The following is a 21,466-nucleotide window of genomic DNA, read 5'->3' on the forward strand; positions in this document are numbered from 1 at the left end:
GGAAAGATAAGAATTAGGTGGTGACAGTTGCCTTGAAGAAATAGTACGCACAGAAGGAAAATATGTGTGGGAGTTGCAGTTAAAATGGAGTTGGTCAGGAAACTTGATAGAGAAAGTTACATTTGAGCCCAGACCCGAGGTAGGCAGAAGCAGCCTGCAGTGCTAATGTGTAGGAAAGGCAATTTCTGCAGGAGAGACAGCAAGTGCAACTCCCAAGGCCCTTGTCCGTGGAGTATACCCACCTGTTCAAGGAAGGCGGTGTATCTGGGCAGGGGGAGTGTGGGGCGAGAGTAGTAAGTTGAGAGTGTTAGGGAAGTTGCACAGTTAAATACAGGGACTGACTCTGAATGAGGTAGGAAGCAGTAATGAAGTTTTCATAATATGATATATTAAAAGCATCTTCAATCAAATGGAAGAGCTTTTGAGTGACTGGAAATGTAATACCCGCCTTCTCACTGGCTTAAGATATGTGTGACCTTATGCAAGTTCCTTTTATCTCAGTCTCATCCTGCCATGTGGAGAGACATTGTATCTTGAACTCAATGTTGCAGCCTTTTATGTTACATACTCATCAGATTGTCATGACACAATGATTTTTCAGTGCTGTTATCTCCCCAGAGTTCACATTTGAGGAAACTGAGTCATGGGAACAACTTGGCCAAGGTTTCAATAGCTGTCATGTTGGATGCAGCATTTGACCCGGTTAATTTGACCCCAGAATACATGCTCTTTGACAGTGTCCCTTAAAGTAATACACAATCTTATCTTTAATCCAGTCAGCTCCTCAGGGTTACTGTGAATAAGTGCATTTATCCATTATCTGTACAATCAGAACAGCTTACTTTTGGGGGCACTTGGTGTGTGCTAAGCACTGTTGTAAATATTTAACATCCGTTAACCTTTTGTAAGTCTCCCAGTACTCTTTCCAAGTAGGTTCTGCTGTTTTCTCCATTTCATAGATTAGATGCCTGAGGAGCTGAGATCCTGAACTTGCCAGTGCTACACAACTAATAGCTGTGGAGCCAGAAATGGAGCACAAGTCTGGCTCTGTTTTGAGGACAGCTAGGGGATCTTTAGGTAGTTTTTAATTTTATTTTTTTTATACAAAGATCCTACACTTTCTTTTTCCAAGTCTTTGAGAGAAAAATTGATGATCCAGAGAGCACTGCTGTATTCTTCTTACACTTCATTCTAGAGAGGTCAGCCCAAACTAAAACTTGACTTTTGCCAGAGTACACAGCCTCTTTGCACACCCGGTCATGCTTTTTCATTTCTCATATCATAGTGGTACCAGAAATCAAGGTTGATCATGTGACACCCAAAAAATCAGTATGACGCCTTATGGTGGCTGTGCGTTCTCCACTCCCCCTTACTGTGCATCTATTAACGTATCGGTCATACCTCTCTGTTCTCCCCCACCACTGCAAGTTTGTTGAACACCGAGACCTGACTGGAGGATCATATTCTCTATCTAGCTTCTGCATAGTCATTAGAAATAGCAGTGTTGGGACTAGCGGGTGACAAGGTGGTTAAGGTGCTGGACTCCCATATGACCGACCACAATTCAAGTCTCAGACCTGGCCGCTTGAAAATCACAGCAGGTGCATGTGCGCCCTAAATCTCAGGAGGAAAACTGCAGCATAGCCATCCCCCCAGGGGAGTGATTTCTCACTTTCCTTCTCTGTTTCTGTCTCTGGCAAGCACATGCACCCTATGGCAAAAAACTTGGAAAAAAAGGAAAAGACATAGCAGTTACTGTAGACAGCCCAGCTAGCAACCCAACCCTTTAGTTCTGGGGCCTCTGTGACTCCAGCAAACCTCAAATTCTATGCCACCCACTCAGTCCCAGAATCATATACATTCGGCTCTGGAACTGGTCCACGTTAAACCAGTTCATTCCATAAATTTGGTGCCTTGGCAACACTGATCTGCTTGTAGTTTGCTATAAAACAGTATCACAGTCAGCCTTGTGGGAATCCAGCACCCTAACCACCACCCCACCTGCTGACCTCTGTGTCTTTATCATTATACTTCTTTAATGTTTTATGGTTGTGTTATGTGACTCTCCCACCTAACTGCAGTTTCCTTAAGGGATGCGGATAATGGTCAATATTAAAAAATTGACAACTAGAGCCATGAATTCTTCAAGGAGCTATTTGTAGTACATGGCACAAATAATAAACTAAAAATACAGGAGTCTTTAATTTTAAGTCTTGTCTTCCTAAAACAGTGTAATGGCTTGAATATTAAAACTGCTTTTGTTCTTATATTCTAGGATGTGCAGGTTATTATGGAAAGACTTTTAAGGGAAAAGGCAGTAATGCTACTGAATGTGTATTTCACCTGGAATTTCTGAACATTGACACCTCGATGAAATAGTTTAGAATCTGGGCCAGCCTTATTGGCATAGCAGTAATATGATGCTGAAGCTGTGTGAGGCCGTCCTGGGTTTACATCCTGAGTTCTTACACATCCTGGGTGTACACACGTGCCCATGATCATGGTGGGCCGTGGTATGAAGGCCCTGTTGGGAGTAGACTGTATGGTCTGTCTCGCAGAAGAAATGAGAAAATACAAAAATTTTAAATCATGAACTTTTGTGTTTGTCTCTTTCATCAGAGACAGATACCCCTAACAGGGTCTTCAAATCTCCGTCTGTTCCCCATCTCAGCTGGCCTGGTTCACAAGCACATGTCCATACCCAGCATGCTCTAAAAAGTATTTTGTGGGAGTTTATTTGTGTTACCACTGCACCACCACCTGACCCCTAGAATCATAAAATTCTTAACTCAGAATAAATATTTAAGCACAAAACTCTTGACAGTTAATAAATTAATTTTTGTGTATCGCCTATTAATGTGAACATATTTTAGGAAACTAGTTTTTCATTTGAAATTCGGAGAGGTTGAATAGCATTTTTTTAAGAATTATTTTATTTAACTTTATCCATTTATTTTATTTTAATTTGACCAGAGCTGGATAGTGTGAGAGAGAAAGAAAGTGAGAAAGCAAGCCACCAGGTCCAGGACTCGAGCCACAGTTGGCCATGTGGGAGTCCAGCACCCTTATCTGTCATGCCACCTGCTGGCCCTGAGGTTGAATAACTTGATGAATGAAATTTGTGTTGAACTGTATGAAATTGCTGATACCATGCTGCGGACCTCCAAAGGACTCTTCCATGTGGTTCAGTCTAATCACATAACCATAGTTTTACAGTACAGACCGAGAATCCTAAACTCTGAAGTTTTAACCTATGGGCTGTGTTTTTTTACTGTCAACCTTATGGATATCAGCTACCAGTGGACATTGATTAAGCACTAAGTTTGGTATAGTTTATTACTGGCTCCAGGTCATTCGTTGTCCTTTTGGGGGGGGGGGGGGGGGTTTTTTGCTCTAGTGCCATAGGTTGCATGTCCTGCCTGAGACAGTGAGAGTGAAAGTGAGAAAGCACCCCTCCCCCCAGTGGGAATGACCACTCCACAATCCATTCTCCTTCTGGGATTTTAGACATGCACTTACATGTGCCCAGAGTGATTTTCACACAGCAAGGTCAGGAACATAGACCACTAACCAATTTGCTGGCCCCTAGGTGTTTTGTTTCTTAGAAAATAGAATGAAATCTACTGAAAATAAGTGATTTTTCTAGATTTATTGTAGAAACATCACATTTTCTGAATTCCAGGTGGAGGTTACTTTCCTAATGTATGTCGTTATTGGTATATTTTATGAAAAAGAAAATTGTTATTAAAGTATGTATAGGAAGGGACCAGCAGATGGTGTAGCAGTTACCTTGCGGCACTCCCACGTAGTTGACCGCAGTTTCAGTCCTGGACCCAGGCGTTTAAAACTCATGCCAGATACATGTGTGTGTGTGCCCAAAATTTCAGGAGGAGAATGGAGGAGTAGGGGTTGCAGCATGGCCATCCTTCTTTCTTCTGGTCTCTGTCTCTTTCTGTCTTTCCATTGAGCACATGTACCCTGTAGCAAACAAAAAAGTTTGTGTAGGAAATATGTTTCAAAACTCAAGGTAGTTACCTTAACTCTAGTGTTTTAACTAAATTGGTGTTAACTTAATGAGGTTTTACTATACCTGGATTGGATTCTCTTTTTTTTTATTATTGGTCATTTTTTGGTTGTTGTGTTTTGAAGATGTTTTTGCTGTAGGGCACAGGCGCCCGCCAGAGAGACAGAAAGGAGAAATCACCCCCTCCCCCCTGGGGGGATGGCCACACCACAGCCACAGTCCCTTCTCCTCTCGGGATCTTTGGCACGGACACTACCGTGCCTGGTGTGAGTTTAAGCCACCGGGTCCAGGACTCAAACCGCAGTTGACTACATGGGAGTCCAGCGACATAGTCATTATGCCAACTGCCAGTAATTATTGGTAATTGTTTAAACCTCACCTGATTATGCCTTTCCTCTAATACTTTTGGTATATGAGTTCAACCATTAGAGACAAATTGAAGTTATACCACCACCCAACTCAGTTTTCTCCACCACCTTTGAAATGTCTGAAGCTGTTCTGAAAAAATTTTAGTGACTAGTTTTATGTGTTACATTGAGGCTTTTTTGTTGTTGTTGCTGTTATTTTGATATGTCTCTGAATACTTGGTAAATGATGTGATTTTAAAATTTATTTAATACATTTACAGAATGGAAGATGCTGATAATTCTGAAAAGAGTGTAAATGAAGAAAATGGAGAAGTATCAGAGGACCAATCTCAAAATAAACACAGTCGTCACAAAAAAAAGAAGCATAAACACAGAAGTAAACATAAGAAACATAAACATTCCTCAGAAGAAGACAAAGATAAAAAACATAAACATAAGCATAAACATAAGAAACACAAAAGGAAAGAAGTTATTGATGCTTCTGACAAAGAAGGTTTGTCTCCAGCAAAAAGAACTAAACTTGATGATTTAGCTTTGCTAGAAGACTTGGAAAAACAGAGAGCCTTGATTAAAGCTGAACTTGATAACGAGTTAATGGAAGGAAAGGTCCAATCTGGGATGGGTCTCATTTTACAAGGTTATGAGTCTGGCTCTGAAGAGGAGGGGGAGATTCATGAAAAAGCAAGAAACGGAAATAGATCTAGTACTAGATCTTCCAGTACGAAGGGAAAACTTGAACTTGTGGACAACAAAAGTAGTACAAAAAAACGAAGTAAAAGCAGATCCAAAGAACGGACTAGACATAGGTCTGATAAAAAGAAAAGCAAGGGAAATGTTGAAATAGCTAAAGAGAAAACAACAACTAGGAGCAAGTCAAAGGAGAGAAAAAAATCTAAAAGTCCATCCAAAAGAAGTAAGTCTCAAGATCAAGCAAGAAAATCAAAATCCCCTACCCTTAGAAGGCGATCTCAAGAGAAAATTGGGAAGGCCAGATCTCCTATGGATGATAAGGTTAAAATTGAAGATAAGAGTAAGTCAAAAGATAGGAAAAAATCTCCAATTGTAAATGAAAGTAGAAGTCGTGATCGAGGTAAAAAGTCCAGATCCCCAGTTGACTTACGAGGTAAATCCAAAGACAGGAGGTCACGGTCCAAAGAAAGAAAATCAAAAAGGTCCGAAACTGATAGAGAAAAGAAACCAATTAAATCTCCTTCTAAAGATGCTTCATCTGGGAAAGAAAACAGATCACCCAGTAGAAGACCTGGGCGTAGTCCTAAAAGAAGAAGTCTGTCTCCAAAACAGCGCGATAAATCAAGAAGAAGTAGATCACCACTTTTAAATGATAGGCGATCAAAGCAGAGCAAATCACCCTCTCGAACACTCTCTCCTGGTAGAAGAGCCAAGAGCCGATCCTTAGAAAGAAAACGAAGAGAACCAGAAAGGAGACGACTTTCTTCTCCAAGGTAAATAATTTACCAGATGTTGATGTTGTAGATTTTAAAGGAGAACCAGGACTTGTGGATGATTAAACTGGGGTTGTAATAAATTTTGTAATTTTAAGTTAATTAACTATATTAAGATTTGCATTTTATCAGTGAGTATTTTATGGCTGTTTCCTAAATAATGTGCTGCATGACAGAATCAGTATTTTTTTCCTCTACTTTTTAAATTTAATATAGTATCTAATTTGCTAAATTGGTCCTTCATATCCATTGTTCCTACCTATCCATATAATTTGGTTGATAAATCTTCATGAGAGGGGTGCAGAGAGAGGATTACTACTTCATTGAACAGCATAAACTGAAACTTCTACATTTGAAAACAGGAGTAATTTTAAAGATTGTGATCCTTTCTTGGGTCTGCATGATTTTGAGTTTTAACAATATGAAATGATGCTAATATCAATGTATTTAGTTCCTCAAATCTAACTAAATTTAAAATGAAAAGTTTTAGATGACAAATTTTGTTACTAAATTTTGTGTAGTCATGTGCTGTAACATTTTGGTCAATGATGGCTGCCTATGTGGTATTGGTCCTGTAAGATGATAATAGCCATCTAAGCCTAGGTGTGTGGTAAGATGGCTGTGCTGTCTAAGTTTAAGTTCATTCTGTGAGGTTCGCAGGATGATTTAGCCTCAACACATTTATTAGGCCATATCTTTGTCATTAATTTTTATAAATATTGATTTATTGATAGATCTATTTGTTGTGTTTTTTAAAAAAGTTATTATTTTATCTATTGTCATTATTTTTTCATGTGCACTCACCATAAAAAGTTATTATTTTATCTATTATTGTCATTATTTTTTCATGTGCACTCACCAAAGAGAGGCAGAGAGAGAGAGAGAGAGAGAGAGAGAAAGCAAGCCACCAGGTCCAGGACTCGAACCATGGTCAACCATGTGGGAAGTCCAGTGCCTCAAACACCATGCCACCTGCTGGCCCCTTGTTGTAATTTTTAAGCTACCAGTTCCAGTACTCAAACAGGTCAGCCATGTGGGAATCTAGCGTCCCAGCCACCACACCACCTACTGGCCCATATACTTGTCATTATTGATGCGTGATTTTAATTATAATTCCATTGTTAGGAAAAGTTGTACCTCTTAAGTTTAGAAAAAATAATGTTAAATTATTTTGTACCAGTAATAATGATAATAACTAGTTTCTATAATACATTAACTTAATCAGTTCTTTTCCCATAAGTCCTCTGGTGATTATCTCAATACATAAGGTGGGGAAGTTCTAATTTATAAATGAGAAATAGAGTCAGAGAAATTACATAATTTACCTGTGCCGTAGAACTGAGTTATTGAGGGTAGGGTATTTAGCCTAAATTACTTAGAAACAGGATTTTTACAAATATCTTCTTCATATTCGAAATATTGTTTATGAAATTCAGTCATATTTTTATAATATAAAGATCTTATGATTTTCTAGCCACTGTACTTACATTTTTCTGTGTATAGGTATAAATATAAACTGGTCTTGAAATTTAAAGCATCGTATTTTCAGAGAAATTTCAGGGTTCTTTATCTGAAGAAATACTCTTAATCTTTATTTCTTATTGGCATTGTAATGAAATAGCCTCCTTTTCCCTTTAGCTTGCTGCATTGAGGCAGTTAGTTTTGCTGATTGTTATCTAAAGTGTTACTTAATTATCGTGGTAGTCTTTCAGTTTGCTTTCCATTTGAAGAGATTCAAAGAATTAAGGACTAGAGTTAAGTATTTGAAACAGTTTTTTTTTTAATTACACAAGTACATAGTAATTATAAAGAGAACTCCAAATAACGCCTGTAAATTTGCTCCCTCTTCATGGTTCCACTACCACACCTAAGGTACTTATCTGTCTAGCTGTTTATGCACCTACAATTATATGACTATAAGCTTTTTATGACAAAAATCTAGTCACACTAGTCATATTAATAAGTGTTTTACTTTTTTCATAAAGTCTTGTAACATGCAGGTCTTTTTCTTTTGTGGGGGTGGGGGAGAAGTTTTTGCTATAGGGCACGTGCGCTCGCCAGAAAGACAGAATGAGGAAGAGACAGAAAGTGAGAAATCACCCCCTGAGGGGATGGCCACACCGCAATCCCTTCTCCATTCTCCTCTCCGAATCTTGGGCACGCACACACAGGCGCCCAGTGTGAGTTTAAGCTACCGGGTCCGGGAATCGAACTGCAGTCAGCTACATGGGAGTCCAGCAACATAGCCATACTAACTGCTGATCCCCCCCACACCCACCCCCCATTCAAGATGAGGACACTCATTATCGTTCAAGGACGATCTCTCTAACCCGATCTACAGACTTGGCAGCGTCCCAGTCGAGTTCCCAGCAATCACTCCCCAGGGGGAGATGCCCATGCGGCAATCTTTTTTTCTTCCTTCTCTTCTTGAAATCCTGGGCACACACACACGTGTGCCTAGCATGAGTTTTAAGCTACTGGGGACCAGCAGTTGGTGTCATGGCTATGTTGCTGGACTCCCATGTAGTCGACCATGGTTTGAGTCCTGGACCCAATGGCTTAAACTCACACTGGGTGCGTGTGCGTGCATGCTCAAGATCCCAAGAGGAGAATGGAGGAGAAGGAACTGTAGCGTGGTCTTCCCCCACTCCCCCCCAGAGGGTCATTTTTCGCTTTCTCTCTCTGTCTTTCTGGCAAGTGCACATGCCCTATAGCAGGAACCTCTCAAAAAAAGAAAACCTATGATCAACTACGTGGGAGTCCAGCGACCTAACCATTATGCCATCTGCTGGTCTCGCATTTATGTTTTTTAAAATTTTTATTTAACATTATTTATTTATTTATTTTAATTTAATCAGAGGGGTCAGAGAGAGAAAGCTGCCAGGTCTGGGACTCACACCACAGTTTTCCATGTGGAAGTCTAGCACCCTTAACAACCACACCAACTGCCAGCTCTGCATGGTGTGTCTGATGAAATTATATGTAAGAGTTTCCTCACATGTCCCTACCAAGAAGTAAGTACTACAGATAGATCTGAGTCAAAATCTATATTGCTCATTTTGGCTAGATCCAAGAAAGATTGTTTTAGGTTCTGTACACTATGTTTAGACATGTAAAGCAGGTTATGTTTTTATTAAATGGGAAAAATATAATACTACTTAATTGTGGAGACAAACCCATTTCAGTCTGCTCATATTGAATATTTCAAATCTGAAACAACATTACAAAATGTTCAAAACTTATTTTTAAAAACGTGGTGGGCCCATCAGTGTGTGTGGTGGTTAATACAGCTGAAACACACATGGCCAGCTTCATGGTTCAAGTTTCAGACCCTGTGACTTGAAACACACACCAGGCACATGTGTCTGTCTGCATGTCCCAAATCCTGAGAGGATGAAGGAGAAGGGACTGATGCATGGTCACCCCTCGCCCGAATGATTTCTCACCTTCCCTCTCTCTCTCTTTCTCCCCAGCAAGCACACTCACCCTATAGCAAAAAATAAGGAAAAGTTGTAGAAAGACCTATTGTAATAAGTCATCACATTAAAGACGAATAAAACTCATTAGAAGGTGCTTGGAAGAGACAGCTATTGAGAAGTTATAGGAGAAACTGAGGTGTTTCTTTAGTTAAAGTTAAGTTGATTATAAAGTGGAAGGTATTATACGTCACCAGCGTTAAAGAGAAGATTCTTTTATTTGTTTTTTTTTAAGAGATTTTTGCTATAGGGCACATGTGCTTGTGGGAGAGACAGAGACAGAAAACAGAAAAATCACCCTGGGGGGGAGGGGGATGGCCAAGCCACAATCCCTTCTCCATTCTCTAGAGATTTGGGGACATGGACACACATGCTCCTAGCATGAGTTTCAAGTCGTCAGGTCAGGGACTCAAACTGTAGTTGACTACGTGGGAGTCCAGCGACGGTCATTACTCCATCTGTTGGTGCCAAAGATAAGATTCTTAATTGCAGAAATAGCATGCTATAGAGAGGGGAAAAGTCCTCATACTGAGGACATGTTACTCAGGCAGGTTTTGAGTTATCTGAAATTAGAATCAGTGGCTTGGATGGTATGACTTTTATAATTCTTCAGATTTTTAGATTAGAGGATATGCAAAACACATTGATTTTTTACTATCTTTAGGTTAGTGTACCTTTTTTTGAAGAGAAATTTTTTTGTTAATGTCATGTGGGCTTCCAGGAGAGACAGAGAGAAACATTAAAAGCAAGAAGTCACCCCCAAGGGGGATTTTTATTTATTTTTTTGCTATAGCGTGCATGTCTTTCTGTGTGCTCACCAGAGAGACAGAAAGTGGGAAACCCTCCCCTGGGGGGATGGCCATGTGGCAGTCCTTTCTCCTCCATTCTCCTCTCACCTGGTGTGAGTTTTAAGCTGCCAGGTCCAGGACTCCCACTGCAGTCAACTAAGTGGGAGTCCAGCGACATTACCGTTGAGCCATCTGCCTGTCCTAGTGCACCTTTCCTTAAGGTATCCTTTATGTGAGGAACAGATGCGTTCTGTTTGATTCACTTTTGTGTAAACTTGAATTTGGTCCCCTTAAGAACACGACCTCGAGATGATCTCCTCAGCAGACGTGAAAGATCAAAAGATGTCAGCCCCATAAATAGATGGTCTCCAACCCGAAGAAGAAGTAGATCTCCTATTAGAAGAAGGTCTCGTTCTCCACTCAGACGTAGCCGGTCGCCAAGAAGAAGAAGTAGGACTCCTCGGAGAAGGTAAGCATTCATGATACACGTTATCCTTTGATTGAACAAACTGGACATTATTGAAACGCCATTTAGTTGAGTTGGTAGGTTTTCTTTTTTTCTTTTTTTTTTTTTTTTTGGAGAGATTTTCACTGTAGGGCACGTGCGCTTGCCAGACAGACAGAGAGAGACATAGAGACAGAAAGCGAGAAATCACCCCCCAGGGGGGATGGTCACGCCGCAATCCCTTCTCCTCCATTCTCCTCTCGGGATCTTGGACATGCACGCACACGCGCCCGGCGTGAGTTTTAAGCCACCAGGTCCGGGACGTGAACCGCGGTCGACTACGTGGGAGTCCAGCGACATAGCCATTATGCTAACTGCTGGTTCCCAGTTGGTAGGTTTTCTTAAAGACCATTTTTCTCTGAAAAATTGTAACTGATCCCACAGTTACAGCAGTTTCCTTTTACATTTGAATAAATTATTGCTCTTTAAAATCTGTCCATTGGTTGTGTGTAAGATTTCCTTGTAGAATAGATTTATACAAATGAACTTGCAAAGTTTGAAGGTGTGCACGTTTATATTTTATTACTATTATTTTTAATTGCCAAAGGGGTGTGTGTGAATGCATAAGGCAGAGAGCCAGGAAGACCTCAAATGGGACATGGTCATGCCACAGTCCTTTGACCATTTCTCCATCCCATTATGGTCTCGTGCATGCATGCACAGACGCTTAAGTGTTTTTCAAGCTGCTGGGGCTGGGACTCCAGCCATGATTGGCCATGTGGGATCCCACTCCCTGTGCACAGCAGCCAACCACTGTACTGTGAGGGCCAGCCCTTTTCCCCTCTTTTAAACTAGCAAGATATATCATAAAGTAGTAAATGTTCAGCTCAGTTTCCTGACATTTAATGATTGTACTTGCTTATTTTTTAAAATATTTTTTATTGTATTTTATTATTTTTTTATTTGCTACAAGGTGCAGGCACTCACCAGAGAGAGGAAGAGAGAGAGAGAAACAGAGGGAAAATAAGAAAGCAAGGTGCCAGGCCTCAGACTCAGACTGCCTTTGGCCATGTGGATGGGAGTCCTGTTGGTTAATCAGAAAGGTTGATTTTTTTTTAGAGCAGGGAATCATTTTTTTATATCCCCGTATACATTAAATATTTTAATCTAAAACTTAAGTAGGCATTCACTTGAGATCTTTTTTTTTTTAACATTTTAATTGAAGTAACACATAAATATTGGTTGAAAAGATACCAGAGCTTTATATTGCAGACATCTTTATATATCCCTGAAACTTTTGTTTACTACGATTCCTAGAAGTGGACATGCTTTGTTGAAGTGTACTGTATACAATAAAGATTTTTTATCCCACCCCTCACCCTTGTTTCTCTTCTGCCTCATTTTTTCATATTTTTATGCTTCCCTATCAATCATTAAGATCAGTGCATATTGTTCATTGCAGAACAAATAGTGGGGTGAAGGAGAGAGGACCTTCCTTTGACTTTCTTAGTCTTCTGATTCCAAGCGCCCGTCTAGGACCTGCTCATATGGTGGGTTGTTCTTTGGGGTCACTTACCATTGACTAACCTCTTGGAGTCCCGAGTTTCTCTCGTGTCGGAGGTCTGTTTTTTATGTTCAGTGTCTTTTCATGTTTACTGTCTTGTTTTAGTAATGCATTTCCAGGAGCTTACTTAGAAAATTTCATGTAGGGGACATTTTTGGGGATCTTACATTTTAGAAATCCTGATTATTCTCATTGTAGATATGGCAAGGAATATAATTCTAGATTGAAATTATTTGCCCTTAAAAGTATTGAAATTTCTATTCTACCTATTACATCTAGTTTTCAGTATATTGCTATTGAGATGTCCTGTTCTGATTCCTGGACATTTTTAAAGGACTTGCTTTATTCTCTTCTTCTCTCTTAATAATAAATGTCTTATGTTCTGTAAATCTTTCATTTTGCCTTTATGCATCTCTCATATTTTACATTTTGCTCTACTTTAGTAGATTTTTGTCATTCGACTAAAATCACTCTTCTATTGACTTTCATTTAATTCTGTACTTTTTTATTTCAAAGCTTTTATTGGCTGTTTTTGAGGGGATTTTTGTTTTGCTTGTTTATTTTTAACATGTTATTTTCGTTTTATGGAATCTCTTACTCTCAGGTGATAATTGAGTATTTTGTGAGAGTTTTATTCATAGTTTTATCCTCCTGCTTTATTTCTTCCCAGTTTTCTCTTATTGCTCGTTTACCTTTTATTTGAAGATCTGCTCAAACACCTGGCTCCTTCATTGCTGCCTCTTCCGACAGGCAGTGAGAAAGCTGAATAGAAGCTTTCTTCCATTCTGACAATAGAACTTATCAACTAGTAGCTAGAGAAATTAGGTAGAGACACTAGGATATCAATGACCAGCTCTTTTCTCTTGGGCTGAGAAGTTTTCCAATATCCTCTTATCTGCTAAGGTTGGAGTTTGGGCCCTTCCTAAGGCGAATGTCCCCTTAATCCCTGTGTTTTTTTGGTAGTGGCTAGGTCAGTTTTATAATGACCATTATCTCTCTAGAGAGTAAATTTTAAATAGTCTTCAGGAATATGAAGGCAGAAGATGGCATTATCCACTGAGTTGAGAGGATTATAGTCTACTGTTAAATGCTTTCAACCAGTTCTGCTCAGCTGTGACTTCACATTTCCATTTTCCAGTGGTTAGGGTATCTTCCAATTCCAAGGCTTTCTGAGGGTATTGTGTCTTGCACTGACAGGTTTCTGACTTACCTTGTCTGTTCCTATTGGACTCATTCAGCTCAGTTTGATCTGTTAGTATGCTTCTGTTCAGTTTGCAGATTTCAAGATTTTGTTGTCATCTCTGCTATCTTCACATTCTCTTTGAGGTTTAGGGTTTTTTAAGTATTCTTTGAATGTCATGGTTCTTTTTACAGTCTTTACTAAGATTTTTGCCCTAGGGCACGTGCACTTGCTGCAGAGAAAGAGAAAGGGAAAGAAACCACCCCTAGTGTCTCCCCATTCCCTTCCCAGGGGTTAGGCATGCACACATAGGCACCTGGTGTTTTTTTCCCAAGCCACCACCAGGTCTGGGACTCAAACTGCAGAGTCAGCCTTCTGGGATCCAGTGCCTTAACCACCACACCACCCGTAGGCCCATAGTAAGGGTTCTTTAAGTTGGGGGGTTTTTTTGAAACACATAATAACCTACTTGAAGTAAGACTTACCTTTTTCGGCATGAAGTTACATGAGTTCGGGCAGTCATAAGGTCACCATAGGTAGAGAACATTCTCATCACTCCTTAGTTCCCTGGAGCTCCTTTATAGTTGGTCTCTCCCTTCACTGCAGCCCTTGGCAACCACCATCTCTTTTTGGTCTCCATGGTTTTAACTAAGTTTTTATAGAAACCTTCTCTATTTATACTTTTCATAAATTAATAATGTAATTAAAAATGAATTCAGTTAGCAGCATAAACAGCTTAGAGGACAAACATATCTGACCATACAGTGCAGCTATGGAAACCAGAAAGAAACCTAATTTTTACTGTATTAAGTAACAGTATATATTCAGGATCTTTTTGTATACTGCAACCTCAGTGATAAGAATATGACAAAACAGCAGGTATTTCTTTTCATAGAGTTTATATTCATATCCATATTCATGGGAAACATTTTTTAGTTTAAAATTTGGTAACAGCAATAGTTGTGTTTTAGTTGTCTTCAGTTAAGCTGTTCATCCCAATCTTTCTAGTATACTGTTATTTTACATAATATTTTAAATAGACTATTCTATAGAAGAGTTTTAGATTCATGGTAAAATTGTGGAGAATGTAGAGTTTATGCATACCTCTGTACACAGGTGCCTGCCTCCTTCTAGATGGACATTTTTTTTTTTCTTCTTTTTTTTGGAGAGGTTTTTTTTTTTTCTTTTTTGCTGTAGGGCGCATGCGCTTGCCAGAGACAGAAAGTGAGAAATCATCCCCCAGGGGGTTGACCACGCCGCAATCCCTTCTCCGTTCTCCTCTCGGGATCGCGCCCGGCGTGAGTCCAAGCCACTGGGTCCGGGGCTCAAACTGCGGTCAACTACGTGGGAGTCCAGCCATTATGCTAACCGCTGGTCCCCTAGATGGACATTTCTAAAGCTATGTTTTTTCTCTTCACATAGGGACAGAGGTCGGAGGAGCAGATCACGCTTAAGGAGGAGATCTCGGTCCCGTGGTGGTCGTCGACGTAGGAGCAGAAGCAAAGTAAAGGAAGATAAATTTAAAGGAAGTCTTTCTGAAGGAATGAAAGTTGAGCAGGAGTCTTCATCTGATGATAAGTACGAATGGAATTTTTGTATAGATTGTATGGCAGAGGTAGTGGTTTTCTGAATTTAGGAGTTTCAGCTTTGGCTGGAGTCAATATTGTGGCATCATTTCACTTTGAGACATCCCTTTATTTTTATTGGGAACAACAGATATATTACTTAGACCTGATAATCTAAGTTACCAGTTTATTTATTTAGGAGAGGTTTTTGCTAAAGGGCACCTAAGCTCGCCAGAGAGACAGAAAGTAAGGAATCACCCCCCAAGGGGGATGGCCACGCCACAATCCCTTCTCTTCCATTCTCCTTTTGGGATCTTGGGCATGCACACACACACACGCCCAGTGTGAGTTTAAGCCACCAGGTCTGGGACTTGAACTGTGGTCGACTACATGGGAGTTCAGTGACGTAGCCATCTGCTGGTCCCAGGGGAGAAATTTCTATACAGAGTTTAGACTTTCCAGTTTGTTTTTAATGATACATACTTTGCAGTTGAGGTTACCTTCAGCAGGTATGCTTGTAAGGGTATGAAAATGGGGAAACATTTTAGTGTCTGATAAAATGGGGGTGGTTTTAAAAATGTAAATATAGTATCAAAATAAACAAGACCGATTTACTGCAGTGGTTCTTGGGAAGTTTTTTTGTTTTTGTTTTTGTTTTTTTTTACCTCAGCATTTTGACAATGTTTGAAGACATTTTAGGTTGTCTTCCAGTGGCCAGAGGACAGGGATACTGCATGCCACAATACATGGGTAACTTCCCATGGAGAAGAGCTATCCATATCAAAAATAAGTAATACTGAGGTTGAGAAACCCTCTTTAAGGCCAGTAATGAGGGTTTTTAGATTTTTGCTGTAAGGCACTTGCATTCATCGACGCGAAACACGGAGAGACAGTGAGAAATCACCCATTGAGGGAGACGACTATGCCACAGTCTCTTCTCCATTCTCCTCCTGGGATTTTTAAAACTCACAGATATTTCTTTTGTTGACAGTTGGGGTTCCATAAAGTAGATACAGAGAAAATTGAGACAAAGGTTAGATTACTTGCAAGTATTTCACACCAGGCACCTGACGTAGTTTGGAAACAAAAATGAAGAGACTAATATTATATGGCTCAAGACTTCTGTACTAACTTAATGATGACCAGTGTTTTCTAGCCTTTATTTAAAAAATATATAGATGTCTCTCTTAAGAATGTTTTATTTTTTTAAGCCTTGAAGACTTTGATGTAGAGGAAGAAGATGAAGAAGCCCTGATAGAACAGAGAAGAATACAAAGGCAGGCCATCGTTCAGGTATATCGTTTCAAGTAAAGTTTTTATTAATCTCCCTCTTAATGAATTACTTTTCTAGTAAAATAGCAATTTTTCACTTTGAAGAAAGAAGTGACAGGGCCATTAGGTGGCATGATGGTTAAGGCACTGAATCCCACATGGCTTACTACACAATTTGAATTCCAGAGCCAGTGGCTTGAAAAACAGGCCAGGAGTATGCACATGCATGCCCCAAATCCTGAGATAAGAGAAGGGATTGCAGCCTGGCCATCCTTGCTGGGGGTTGATGTTTTTTTATTTCCCTCCCTCTCTGTCTCTCTCTAGTGAGCACATGTGCCCTACAGAAAAAACTTTAAAAGAAAAAGTGCCAGTAGTATAAGAGTTAAGGTTAAAATCTGATAAGATGATAGTTTCTTGTTAAAACGTGGTGGTTTTTCTTTTCTGTACATAGAATTGTGGTGTAAACTTCTTTTATAAGACAAAAGTTGAAGTTTACATTATTTTTTTCTTTTCTTTTTTTGGAGAGGTTTTTGTTATATAGGTTGCGTGCGCTCGCCAGACAGGCAGAGAGAGACAGAAAATGAGAAATCACCCCCCAGGGGGGATGACCACGCCACAATCCCTTCTCCTCTATTCTCCTCTCAGGATAAGCCACCGGGTCCAGGACTTGAACCACGGTTGACTACGTGGGAGTCCAGCGACATAGCCATTACGCTAACTGCTAGTCCCAAGTTTGCCCTTTTTTAAGCGAGTGAAAAAGAAAAATGTTATTAATAGTACAGAATAAGCTGGAGAAATTTCACTTAGCAAAAATGATGCCTGCTGCTATGAAAAAACTAACATGTTTAGTGGTTAATAAGATAATAGCAGGCTGTGAATAACCATAAAGTGAGTAGTTTAAATGAAACATTTCAAAAATAATTTAAGACTCAAGCTAGATGAAGAAAATTGTAGGAGGGGGAGATTGTATATAGATGTCGATTGTTTAATGGTAACAATTTGCTGCCTTGGAATATTGTCAGCTCTTTTTTTGACCATTCTGAGATTGAACTCATGGTCACTAGATCCTTTGTGGTTGCTGTCTCTGTAAGGGGCCTTCTCATTCATAGGAGAGCTGCTGATAAGGTGCAGGAAGCTGAGAGGGAGAATTTTGAAAGACATGAAAAATGAGTCCTTGAAGACTTGGTTGAATTTTTCTTTGTTCTCACCCAGGTCCACAATCCCTTGTCTCCAACCCTTGGGGCGAGATGTGCTTCAGAACTCAGAAATTTTTGAATTGTAGAAAGGTAATATGGTGCATCTATGTACATCACTTAGCGCCATCAGTCAGGTCTGGAACAGACCCCATAAGCAAACACTTTGTCGTCTGTACAGCGAGACACATGCTGGGGAATAAGTAAGCCTGTGAGCTGCACCTCATCCAGTCAGGTCAGGCTGGGCTCTGCCACCTAGTGAATGCACAGCAGTCAGGCCTTCTCATAGATAGGGGCTTGGGGCTTACATACAAGGGATTGTGGATCTGATTCAACCAAGGTACAAAATACCTTTTTGTTTGTTTTACATTATTTGACGCTTACTCTTCAAGTTTTCTATACAGCACTTTTTAGCAAATTTATATAGCCAGAATGCATGTGATTTTATGAAAGTAATTCATTTTGTTGTTATTACAGAAATACAAATATCTTGCTGAAGACAGCAATATGTCTGTGCCATCTGAACCAAGCAGCCCCCAGAGCAGTACGAGAACGCGGTCCCCCTCCCCAGATGACATTCTGGAGAGAGTAGCTGCTGACGTTAAAGAGTATGAGCGGGAAAATGTGGATACCTTCGAGGCCTCAGTGAAAGCCAAGCATAATCTGATGACAGTCGAGCAGAGTAATGGTGAGCACAAGTGGACTTTGTCCTGAACATGCCTTCCTCTGAACAGTTAGTTACGGGACTTTATAATGAGAAGCCTATTTCGGGGGAGATTTTGGACTGGAGAAAAGTGAAAAGGATTTGAAATATTGCTCCTTCACATGTTAAAGTAATACCGTGTTAAATGTATCCTAATGAATATTTTGTCTGAGTATGTGTGTATTAATTCACATATCCTGAATAGTACACTGGACTCACACACACTGATGACCGTTTTGTTCTGCTTACTAGGGTATTTTGAAGCAAATCTTAGTCACAATTTTATTTAGCCTGTTACTGATGTAACCAGTACTTCAGTACTGTCAGGTAGTACTTTATAAAACGTTGTATTTAATAAAATACATAAATTTGTAATATTATCAAAGACTAGTTACTTGGTTTGAATTATAATCCAAACAATGCGCACACAGTATGTTTGTATCTTTTCATCCTTCTTTTAATAAAATGGATAAATTTTTAATATTATCAAAGACTGTAGTTACTTGGTTTGAATTATAATCCAAACAATGTGCACACAGTATGTTTGTATCTTTTCATCCTTCTTTTATTTTCCTTCCCCCCCTTTTGCCATTCACTCATGAGGTCACAGCAGTGTGCCTTATAAAAATTGTCCACTCGAGTTTTCGACTAGCCATATTCTTAAGTAGTTTAACATACTCCCTTGTCCCTAGTATTTCTTGAAAACTTAGTGTTACTTTCCTTTATTAGCCAGTTTTCAGAGTAGAACAGAGTTGGTGCACTGACAGCCTCCATCAATGACTAATGAGATTTTTATTATTTTGTTGGGTTTTTATTGTGTGGTAACATTCTATCTATCCTTTATAAGTTTCAATCTACTGCTGTTATTTTTCTTTCTTTTTTTAATTGCCATAGGGTAGGTGTGCTAGCCAGAAAGATTGGTGGTGGAGCATTCTCCCCACCCCAAGGGGGCGTGGTCATGCTGCAGTCTCTTCTCATTTTCTCCATCCCTGTGGGGTTCTGGGCGTGTATGCACAGGCTGCTGCTGCTTTTTCAAGCCCCAGTCATCTAGTGCCCTTAACCATTAGTCTATGGGGCCAACTTGTTATTCCCTATTAGTTCATTTACTTTTGATTTTTTAGGAATTGGCTCTTATAGGTGTGTAGTGGGGGCTGGTGGTTTGCGTCTTTTTTTTTTCAATTGCCACAGGGCACATAAACTCTCCTGAGACAGGAAATAAGCACTCTCCAGTGGGGCTTGGTCACACTGCAGTCTCTTCCCCGTTTCTTATCCCACTGGGACTCTGGCGATGTACACACACATTCTTTTTCAAGCCATCGGGGTTGGAATTGGAATCGTGATTGACCTTGTCAGTTCTGGCTCTTATAACCACTAGACTACCAGACTGACTTTACTTTACTTTTTTTTTTTTCCCCAGTTACTACATTTACCTTCTGTGTGTTTATTCGTGTACTACCTACATGCACAAGAAAAGCATACTCGTATCTGTATGGTCTTCATTCCTTCTTATTGGACGTGCCCATTTCTTGGTATCCATTTGGATACTAATTATAAAAGCATCGTTGCACATTAAAGTTGGTTTTTGGTTTTTGGGGTTTTTTTATTTTAAGAGAGAGAGATTTTTGCTGTGGAATGTGTGTGTGAGACAGACAGAAAGCAAGAAATCACCCCCATCCCCGGGGTCTGAGAGTGGCCATGTCCCTTTACCTCCAGTCACCTCTTGGGATTTGAGGCCCTCACGCACATGTGCCCGGTGTGAGTTTTAAGCCACCGGGTCTCAGACTCAACGCAGTCAGCTATGCGGGAGTGCAGTGACGTAACCATACTCCATTAGCTGGCCCTGCATTAAGTTATTTTTTAATGCCAACTGTTTTGAAATAGTTCCTGAGAAGTGGGATTTGTGAGTCAGAAAGTGAATGAATATGTAGTCTTAATTTCTCCTCTTACTCCGGGCAGTGCAGCTTTGCCATCCCATAAGCAGCATATGAGAGCTTGCTAACAGAGTACCGTCATACTGTTGGGTATTTAGTCAGGGTCACAGGTGAGAAACGGTATCTGCCTGCACGGTAAATACCTATTTCCCTTATATTAAGTGAGGTTGGGCACATGATTTATCACATTTTTTCTTTTCTGGGGACAGCTTTTGTTTTGCCCAGTTTTTATGGTGTCCTTGAACTTTCTAGGGAGAAAAATATAGGAAGATTTATTGATTTGTGTCTACGTGGGGACAATAGGCCTTTGAGAGTAAGGTGCAAATTAGAAATACATTTTTTTTTCCTTTCCTAATAAAAGCTTCTGTTTTAATAGGTTTAGATTATTTCCATTTACTTTTGATTTTTCAGGAATTGGCTCTTATAGGTGTGTAGTAGGGGCTGGTGGTTTGCGTCTTTTTTTTTTCAATTGCCACAGGGCACATAAACTCTCCTGAGACAGGAAATAAGCACTCTCCAGTGGGGCTTGGTCACACTGCAGTCTCTTCCCCGTTTCTTATCCCACTGGGACTCTGGCGATGTACACACACATTCTTTTTCAAGCCATCGGGGTTGGAATTGGAATCGTGATGGGCCTTGTCAGTTCTGGCTCTTATAACCACTAGACTACCAGACTGACTTTACTTTACTTTTTTTTTTTTCCCCAGTTACTACATTTACCTTCTGTGTGTTTATTCGTGTACTACCTACATGCACAAGAAAAGCATACTCGTATCTGTATGGTCTTCATTCCTTCTTATTGGACGTGCCCATTTCTTGGTATCCATTTGGACTAATTATAAAAGCATCGTTGCACATTAAAGTTGGTTTTTAGGGTTTTTTTATTTTAAGAGAGAGAGAGATTTTTGCTGTGGAATGTGTGTGTGAGACAGACAGAAAGCAAGAAATCACCCCCATCCCCGGGATCTGAGAGTGGCCATGTCCCTTTACCTCCAGTCACCTCTTGGGATTCGAGGCCCTCACGCACATGTGCCCGGTGTGAGTTTTAAGCCACCGGGTCTCAGACTCAACGCAGTCAGCTATGTGGGAGTGCAGTGACGTAACCATACTCCAGTAGCTGGCCCTGCATTAAGTTATTTTTTAATGCCAACTGTTTTGAAATAGTTCCTGAGAAGTGGGATTTGTGAGTCAGAAAGTGAATGAATATGTAGTCTTAATTTCTCCTCTTACTCCGGGCAGTGCAGCTTTGCCATCCCATAAGCAGCATATGAGAGCTTGCTAACAGAGTACCGTCATACTGTTGGGTATTTAGTCAGGGTCACAGGTGGGAAACGGTATCTGCCTGCATGGTAAATACCTATTTCCCTTACATTAAGTGAGGTTGGGCACATGATTTATCACATTTTTTCTTTTCTGTGGATGGCTTTTGTTTTGCCCAGTTTTTATGGTATCCTTGAACTTTTTAGGGAGAAAAATATAGGAAGATTTATTGAT

General features: G+C 40.0%; 1 protein-coding gene and 1 pseudogene across 6 annotated transcripts in view; both read left to right on the top strand.

Moving 5' to 3' along the window:
- The window catches only part of LOC114009718 (peroxiredoxin-5, mitochondrial-like), a 3,041-nt pseudogene extending 2,294 nt beyond the window's left edge, over nucleotides 1–747 (top strand).
- The window catches only part of PRP4K (pre-mRNA processing factor kinase PRP4K), a 49,506-nt gene that overhangs the window by 7,804 nt on the left and 20,236 nt on the right, over nucleotides 1–21,466 (top strand). For all 6 annotated transcript variants that reach the window (XR_003551099.1, XR_003551100.1, XR_003551102.1 and 3 more), the window contains exons 2-6: nucleotides 4,653–5,855; nucleotides 10,415–10,588; nucleotides 14,731–14,886; nucleotides 16,085–16,166; nucleotides 17,816–18,026. Coding sequence is in view for 1 of the 6 variants with exons in the window: in XM_027775853.1 (XP_027631654.1) it covers nucleotides 4,653–5,855; nucleotides 10,415–10,588; nucleotides 14,731–14,886; nucleotides 16,085–16,166; nucleotides 17,816–18,026 (1,826 nt within the window). In the remaining 5 variants the exon portion in view is untranslated. The remainder of the gene's footprint in view (nucleotides 1–4,652; nucleotides 5,856–10,414; nucleotides 10,589–14,730; nucleotides 14,887–16,084; nucleotides 16,167–17,815; nucleotides 18,027–21,466) is intronic.

Source organism: Tupaia chinensis, unplaced genomic scaffold (genome assembly GCF_000334495.1).
Source record: "Tupaia chinensis unplaced genomic scaffold, TupChi_1.0 Scaffold000607_1, whole genome shotgun sequence".
Lineage (NCBI taxonomy): Eukaryota > Metazoa > Chordata > Mammalia > Scandentia > Tupaiidae > Tupaia > Tupaia belangeri.